The sequence below is a fragment of the Octopus bimaculoides genome, chromosome 14, assembly GCF_046866305.1.
Source record: "Octopus bimaculoides isolate indiv1 chromosome 14, ASM4686630v1, whole genome shotgun sequence".
Classification (NCBI taxonomy): Eukaryota; Metazoa; Mollusca; class Cephalopoda; order Octopoda; family Octopodidae; genus Octopus; species Octopus bimaculoides.
In genome coordinates, this window is record NC_142941.1 from 28,935,774 (window position 1) to 28,945,249 (window position 9,476).

General features: G+C 40.5%; 1 protein-coding gene across 1 annotated transcript; it reads left to right on the forward strand.

Moving 5' to 3' along the window:
• The first annotated feature begins 1,199 nt into the window (after nt 1-1,199).
• LOC149132662 (uncharacterized) lies at nt 1,200-1,793 on the forward strand. Its single transcript, XM_089362082.1, has one exon. The coding sequence runs from the start codon at nt 1,200-1,202 to the stop codon at nt 1,791-1,793; it is 594 nt and encodes a 197-aa protein (XP_089218208.1).
• Nucleotides 1,794-9,476: the final 7,683 nt, after the last annotated feature.

Sequence of the window (9,476 nt, forward strand, 5' to 3'; positions counted from 1 at the left end):
AAGTTATCCGGGATAATTCTTATCCAATTATACAGACTGTAACAAAGATTTCTAATATTTGCTAGCCCCGCAACTAGTTGAAACAAACAAAGTCGATGTGAAGGGGTTCATCATAGTCAAGGAAATATATATCATCTCAATGATATCTCTTAATGGATCAAGTCATAAGAACGGGGTCATCATGACCTCATTTTACTATATTTAATCAGTAATAAGTAGTATATTCAATATTGTAAAACTCAATATTTACTCCCCAGGATGAATTGAGATTTTTATTTTACCACAGTGGTATGCAGCGTTACTTGCGCTATCTGATGCAAAAGAAATGAAGTGCGTAGATCTGCGTAGAGCGAAGTTATCCGGGATAATATTCTTTAATCTTCATAGCTATACTGACTTTGACGAAGATCGCTCATACAGTATGCTCACCCAGTTGCTGTAATAAGTAAGAATAGTGCCTTAAAAATTGTTCACAGTCATTTTACCATATTATCTCAATAATATGGCAAAAATTAGATAATTTCTCAAGAATGACTTTGTTTTCACATCATTTAACGATATTTTATGGAGAAGTAAGTAGTATATTCCATGAAATAAAAGTCGATATTATTTTCCCGCGGTGATTTGGGATGTTTATTTTTCCACCATTGTGTGGAGCGTAACTTAATTTAATGCAAAAGGATTGAAGTGGGTAGATCTGCATAGAGAAAAGTTATTGTACATAACATGCTTTAATACAGCTATAGTTCTTGCAATGAATAATGCTTATATGCTCGCCTAGAACATAGTTGAAATAAAAATAGTTTATGCAAAGGTGTTTTCATAGTCACTTAGTCATTTTTCATAAGTACGACATTAAAAAATAGAAAAGATCTTAAGAATGTGCATTCAATCGAATGTATGCCTTTAATGGCTTAGTCATATTACTGGTTCTTGTGCTGTAACACATTGAGCCAACGCGAAAGACAATTGTCTTAAGTCTGACAACGGTTAAAAACAAACCTGAAATCAATAGGGTCGAAAACGCTAACTCTGCACTTAAAGAAGTGATCGAACAGCGCGGCATTGGACTCCTTAATTTTGACACAAATACCGGGAAGGCGATAGTTCCTGAATATTGGAGGATAGCAATAGTTAAGCTAGGCTGGAAATATTTTCAGAACTGTGAAGGACCTTTCTTGCCAACAAATAACCGCTCAATGAATGAAAACTGGTTCAAAAGGAAATTTGGAAATGGTCGAGGTGAGGAGATTGTTTGCTCATGGTTACTCTATTCTCCTCATAAGAAGTCTGCCTTCTGTTTGTGTTGCCTACTTTTTTCCCGATCAGATTATCAATCGTCATCGGAGCAGGAAAGCGGATTTTACCAGTGGAAAGCGCCTGAACGAATGTTGGTTCATGAAAACGCTAAAAATCATCGAGATAGTTTCACACAGTGGAAAGAAATGGAAAGAAATATAACCGATAACAAGTGTTTCATAGAGGCTGATCTCAAGTCACAAATCGACCATGAAAAGCAAAAATGGTGTGATGTTTTGACGAGAATTCTACATTGCATTAAGTTTCTTGCAACTCAGAATTTGGCTTTGCGAGGTCATAGTGAGTCACTTGAGTTGACTGAAGACTCAAATGTCGGTAATTTTCTTGGTTTGCTCAAGCTTTTGACCACCTTTGATCCCGTCATGAAACAATACTTTTGCTATGTCACCCTGGTTCGACACCTTACCTTTCACCCGATGTTCAGAATGAATTTATTTACTTCATGGCATCAGCCGTTCGTCAGAATCTGCTAAAGTGCATTCACAGGGCCAAGTATTATGGTCTCATTTTCGACACAACCCCTGATAGAGCACATCGTGAGCAGATTTCGCAGGTAGTACGGTATGTTGAAGTTGACTTCGAAAGAGCGCGTTCAGGTGAGAGATACCTTTCTCAGGTTCATTCAGGCAGGCGAAAAGGATGCAGAGAGTTTAGTTGATGGAATGTTGAAGCAGTTGGCCGATGACGAAATGGCATTGGAAGATTGTAGTTCCCAGTGCTATGATAATGCAGCTGTGATGACTGGGCACAGAAGCGAGGTCCAGCAGAGAATCAACGAAAAGAACAAATTGGCCCTATTCGTAAATTGCGACAACCATTCGTTAAACCTAGTTGGCCTACACGCAACTAAACACGAATTGGTGATGTCTGCATTTTTTTGGCGCAATCGAAACACTCTACGTATTCTTTTTTTCATTCGACATACTGCTGGGAAGAACTGAAGGCCATAATGCCTGTGGTTCTTAAGTCGCAATCTGAAACGAGATGGAGTGCTCGAATGGATGCAGTTAAAAATGTAAGAAACTACCTCGATGAAATTCTACAAGTTCTTCAAGACATCGTCGACGATGAAAACGAGGCAACCGAGACACGGAACGACGCTAACTTGCTGTTTAACCGTATACTCCATCACGAATTATTCGCATTGCTTGGTTTCTGGAATAGCGTCCTTACACGGATCGATCGTGTTCAAAAGCGGCTTCAGGATCCGACAATGAATTTCCATGATGCATGTCTCGGCTTGAAAGGTCTCTGCGACTATTTTATCGCTTCCAGGGAAGTTTTAGTGGATGATACACTCGAGCAAGGGCTGAGCATTTGCAGGAAGTGGCAAGTTGACGTCAAACCATGTCGAAAATCTCAACGTGTCATTCACGATGTTTCGACCAACGCTGAACTGACAGCAAAAAATAACACTCGAGGTATTCCCGGCTGCACGACCTTGACGCCAAATTTGACTTCCTTATCGATGTCCAGTTTCTGCGTAATGGCAGTTTTGCGGATCTTCAGACACGTTGCAATACCTTTGGAAACGTCTACAGCAACGATATCGATGCAACCGAACTTTTCGGAGAAATCCTCGATTGTAGAATGCTACTTGCAGGTCACGATCACCTCCAAATATCAAATCCTGAGGAACTTCTCCAATTTATCTTCCAATATGGAGATGAAAGTGTGTTCCCTAACCTTCGCGTCGCGATACAGATTCTGCTGACAGTAGTTGTTTCCATTGCTGGTTGCGAGAGATTCTTCAGCAAGCTGAACCTGATCATGTCCTTCCTGCGAGCTTCTATGACACAAGGAAGACTCTGTGACCTGGCGTTGCTGAGCATCGAGCGAGAAGAAGTGGAGAGCACCAATTTCGATTGTATCATTGACAACTTTGCGTCGAAGAAAGCTAAAAGGGCACTCCTTTAAAATAGTCAATGTCTACTTTCTGAATAAATAAATGTTATGAATATTTTCTGACTAAATAACTGTTTCGTTTTCTCTTTAAAATGGGTCGGGTGGATTAGGTTTGGAAATTGGGGGAGGGGCGTAAATTTTGGATTTGCCCTGGGCACCATTTACCCTAGCTATGCCACTGGTTGTGAGTCATTGTCACAAGTAGAAAAGCGAAGAATTCACTAATTTCGGCGACAACAGAATGGCAGGCGGAAACAGCTAAGTTAAATGACCAACGAAATTCATTTTCAGCAGGCAACATTTAAGAAGAAAAATGAGTGTCTACGAAAGTCAGATAACTAAAGACGAAATAATATAGCCAATGGGGGAAGTTGGGAGGTAAAATTTGAAGAAAATTCAGTATATATAACTTTTTTGTGTTATATAAAGCTGTTCAGATTGGTTTGGAAACATTAGTAGTCTGGATTCCCCTTCTCCATTCCCTAAACCTCTTAATTTATAATCGCATAATTAGCAATCTTCGTTGGTAAACTGTGAGTTGTATAGTGACGGTCATCTTATTGAAACGTCAATCTAATTCTACGAGATGAAGTATGTCGACTAATAAACTGTGTTGATCAAGTATCATCCGCTTTATGTCACCCATACTAGCCATGTACATGGTTACTACTTACTAACTTCTTGCTCCAAGGCATTCCAGCCTTGATCATCCTACTTTATATTTCAAAGACAATCTGTCTCTGATTACAATGTCCAATGTGGCGTGTTTTTTAAGATCATAATGTTATTCCTGAAAGGAATTAGGTTGCTATTTCTAGTAGACCGGTTCGAGTTACAACATTTGTTATCTGAAGAATAACTGTAAAATCTACGATATACTCCCCACTCACTCTTCCTCATCACCTTCCACTCACCCTCTTCCTCCCCATTTCTCTCCTCTCTCTCTCTCTCTCTCTCTCTTTCTCTCTCTCTCTCTCTCTCTCTCTCTCTCTCAGTTCCTCTACAGTAGTCTAGAAACATCTGCATACAATCTGCATCCACCATTAAACTTTCTTCCTCACACAAAACATTCGCACAATCATTCAAACGCAATCATGCGTGCACAAAACGCTCTCCCCACATCCAAAGACAAACACACACATTCTCACATCCACACAAACAAACTGACAGTCATACACATTAACATACTCACGCTCATAAACATACACATGCACAGAGATACACACACACACACACACACACACACATACATCCCCAATAATACCCCACCCTTACACACATTCACACCTAGCCATTCACTCGCACACTCAAACATAAATACACTAGCATTCTATTGTACCCGTACCCACATATTTGTGTACTCATACACACATACACGTGGCACACACATGCACCCGCACGCGCACACACACGCACACTCATGATCACAGACATACACATAATGTCACCTACTTGTACGCTCACATTCACACACACACACATACACACACACACATATATATGTGTGTGTGTGTGTGTGTGTGTGTGTGTTAACACCACCACACCTACAATAAAACTCAATTGCATCACACACATAGACACGCATCTACACACTCGCACAAACATTCATACAAACATATCAAACGCGCACACATCCGTAGAAATACATCTACACACATCCACGCACATACACATACAGACAAGCACATTAACACACACACACACACACACACACACACACACACTCACATACACACACATACACACACGAACATACCGTTGACTCATCTCTAAACATCATTGTCTTCTCACTGCGCCACTTCCACCACCCAGTAGCAGCTGCTCAGTGAAATTATTTCCAGTAACTCGGTTGGCACAGCAGGTAATAACCCACGACCACTGATTCAGTTGTAGGTGGCCCTATTCGTTAACTCATTAGTAAACATCTTGCGGTTCAGATCATGCGAAGTCACTGAAAATGATCATCTTTCAGGCTGAAGGTTGTTTACAAAGAGATATCGATGACAATAATAATCATAACAATTGTTTCTAATTTAGGTAGAAGGAGAGTTAAGTTTGTAGATTACATTGAACCCTGGTGCTTGATCGGTATTCTATTTTATCAACCTTGGAGAGAGGAAAGGCCGAGTTAACCTCGAAGGGATTTGGAACCAGAATGATAACTGTTGATTACATTGTGCGTCATTTTTCCGTTGCTCTTATCGATTCTGCCAATTCGCTAACCTTAAACGTGTTAACATATTAATAAATTAACAAAGACTGCCACAATAGCAGTCTGAACCTCCAGAAAATTCAGAGAAATTTCAATCAATACATATATATATATGTGTGTGTGTGTGTGTGTGTGTGTGTGTGTGTGTGTGTGTGTGTGTGTGTGTGTGTGTGTGTGTGTGTGTGTGTGTGTATTATTTTGTTTAAAAGAGTTCCAACACTGTCTGTTTTTTATGTTTTATTTATATTCTTTGTGGTATTTCATCATGGCCAGTATGACAGACTTTAACAGACTGTCTTCACAGTCTGTTAAAGTCTGTCATACTGGCCATGATGAAATACCACAAAGAATATAAATAAAACATAAAAAACAGACAGTGTTGGAACTCTTTTAAACAAAATAATATATTCCTCTATACACAATCATACAAAACCCCTTTTTTTGTATTTATTTTTACTCGCATATATATATATATATATATATATATATATATATATATATATATATATATATATATATATATATATATATATATATACATATATATACATATATATATATATATATATATATATATATATATATATATATATATATATATACACTTTAGCTTGATCTACTATAATTTTTCATTTGACGTGGTTAAGGTACAAATCATAGTTCACTTGTAACAGCTGTCAAGATAAGACTATTACACCATTCCTTTTGTTTATTTGTATTCTGTGTAAATATACTCATCAAGCCTACTTACATTTATCTGCCGTTTTACTTCTATAGGGGGAGAATTCACAAAAAAAAATAAAAGACGAAGACAGGTGGCGTAGACAACAAACAGATGTATTAGTTTAACGCTCAGGAAGTGAAAAAGTCTTTAACGTTTCGAGCCTACGCTCTTCCACAGAAAAGAACACAGAAAGAAACAAGAAGAGAAAATGAAGAATGTGTAGTGACTAGCGATCTATTATGGCGAATGCCGGACAGAATGCGGACACAGGAGAGCTAGGAAGAAGAGATAATAAAGTAATGGTGATCCCAAAACGAAGGTGCGCATGCGTTTGTATAAGAGAGCATTAGGTGCGTGTGGAAGAGGGATGGTGACCTTGACGTGTGCGTGTATGCATGTGTAGGTATGTGGATGATGGTGTGGGTGCTGGGAAGTGGTCAGTGCTAGTGTGTGTGGAGTGGTGTGATGTGATGTGGTGTTGTGTGATATAGTGGTGTAGTGTGGTGGTGTGTGGTGGTGTGTGGTGTGGTGATGTGTGGTGTGGTGGTGTGTGGTGTGGTGGTGTGTGGTGTGGTGGTGTGTGGTGTGGTGATGTGTGGTGTGGTGGTGTGTGGTGTGGTGGTGTGTGGTGTGGTGGTGTGTGGTGTGGTGGTGTTGGGATGTGGGGAGGTGAGAGTGGGGAAAGCAAAGGTGGGGTGTGGGTTAGGCTGAGGATGGGGGTAGAGGTGGGGTATGTGGGAGTGGGTGTAAGGGATGGGTGTTGAATAGGATGGATAGGGAAGGTGGGATTGGATTGTGTATGGGTGGGGTTACGAGGGAGGGGTGGTGATGAAGGGAGAGGAGAAGGGAGAAGGTGAGTAGGAGTGAAGAGAAGTAGGAGTCGGAGCAAGAGAGGAGAGGTGGGTGGGAGGAAGTAGGTGTGAGAAGAAGAGAGGAGAAGGGAAGAAGGTTAGATGAAGAGGGGAGGAGAGTTGGTCCCATATGGTGCAAAGGAGCGAAGAGAGAAGATTAATACTTGTTCACGGCGAAGACGGGAGTCCGGATGGTACTTATGCAAGGATAATCCGACAGTTGTTGTAAATAGTAACCGGTAGAGTGGAAATGGCGCGAGACGAGGGTGTCATTGCCGAGTCGGATGTCTCGGAGGTGTTCCGTGAACCGGTCAACCGAGCAGCGTCCCGTTTGCCCGATGTATAGAGAAGAGCAGAGAGAGCAGGAGATGCAGTAGAAGACATTGTTTCATTCTCCTTCATTCAGCATAGAGGAGAAAAGTCACGTTTCGACTTTTTCCCTAAATATAATGATATATATATATATATAATTATTAATTTAATATATAAATTGCTTATAAATTTTTATTCCATGCTGATTATCTGGTAATAATCACTATATGTATATATATATATATATATATATATATATATATATATATATATATATATATATATATATATATATATATATATATGTATGTATGTAAGTATGTATGTATGAATGTATGTATGTATATATGTATGTATGTATGTATGTATGTATGTATGTATGTATGTATACGACGGGCTTCTTGTAGTTTCCGTCTACCAAATCCGCTCACAAGGCGTTGGTCGGTCCGAGGCTGGAGTTGAAGACTAAACGGACTGAGACAGAACCCGGAACCATATGATTGGGAAGCCATTTTAGTCGAATGTATCCACCCTGGCACTTATTCTACCGGTTTCTTTTGCCGAAACACTAAGCTACAGGGACATAAGCACACCAGTACCGGTTGTCTAGAAGAAGGAATGGAGGCGGTCGAGGAGGCAGAGGCCTCCTCAAAGAAGGGTCGCAAGAGGAAGAAGGTGAGCAACAATGGTTGCTCACCGAGGGATCCTAGGGCTGAGAGAAGGGAGGTGGATCTCCCGGTTCCGGAGGAAACCCACCCTTCCTCAGTAAGAAAGAAAAGAAAGAGGAGGGAAAAGAAAAATGGGACATTGCCGGCAGTCGGTAACACAAGGACACACACGCACGGGCTTCTTTCAGTTTCTGTCTATCAAATCCACTGACAAGACTTTGGTTGGCCCGGTGCTACAGTAAAAGACATTTACCCAAGGTGCTACGCAGTGGGGCTAGACCCTACACACACTGAAATATTATGTATAAATATATGTAATATAATATATATATATATATGTGTGTGTGTGTGAATCAAAGGTACCGATAGATATGTAAATCAAAGGATATTAAAGTGATGACCCTGAAGAAACTGCTCCGTTATAATGGTAGGGTTGCAACTGCAACAGTTACTAATCGATGCAGTAGAAACGAGTGTAGGTCTATTTGAAGCTGTATATATCTGTGTATGTGTCTTTTACTCTTTTACTCTTTTACTTGTTTCAGTCATTTGACTGCGGCCATGCTGGAGCATTGCCTTTCGTCGAGTAAATCGACCCCAGGACTTATTCTTTGTAAGCCTAGTACTTATTCTATCGGGGTTTTTTCCAAACCACTAAGCTACGGGAACGTAAACACACCACCATCGGTTGTCAAGCGATGTTAAGGTGGGGGGGGGGACAAACACAGACACACACACACACACACACACACACATACACACACACACACACACACATATATATATATATATATATATATATATATACATATATACGACGGGCTTCTTTCAGTTTCCGTCTACCAAATCCACTCACAAGGCTTTGGTCGCCCCCCCCCCCCCCGAGGCTATAGTAGAAGACACTTGCCCAAGGTGCCACGCAGTGAGACTGAACCCGGAACCATGTGGTTGGTAAGCAAGCTACTTACCACACAGCCACTCCTGCACCTATGTGTGTGTGTGTGTGTGTGTGTGTGTGTATAGTAAAATTGCCAACTAAATGTGGCGGTCTCATAGAGGACGATGCTACTGTTGTTTTTGGCTCCAGCTGGCTAACGACACACTGTCTGTATCCGATTAATATTTGAGAGGGAGGTATGTGTATGCATATTTATATACGTACGTAACCATGTGTATGTGCCTGTGTGTACGTTTGTGTGTACGTGTCTGTGTTTATGTGCGTGCGTGTGTGTACATGTGTGCGTGCGTGCGTGTGTGTACATGTGTGCGTGTACTTTTGTGTGTTTGTGTGTATGTGTGTGCGTGGGTGAGTAAATGCGCGTGTGCGCGTGCGTGCGTGTTCGTGTGAGAGAACTACCTAACTATCTTTAGACGTTTTAAACGTGTTTTACAATTACGGAATTTTGCATACATTTTTGTTTAACTGGAGGTTTGAAACATCTCTTTTATGCATTAACTGTTAAGTCCTCACCAATATTATACAA

Coding starts and splice junctions, on each gene's coding strand:
- LOC149132662 (XM_089362082.1), top strand. CDS start 1,200: ATGAATGAAAACTGGTTCAAAAGGAAATTTGGAAATGGTCGAGGTGAG.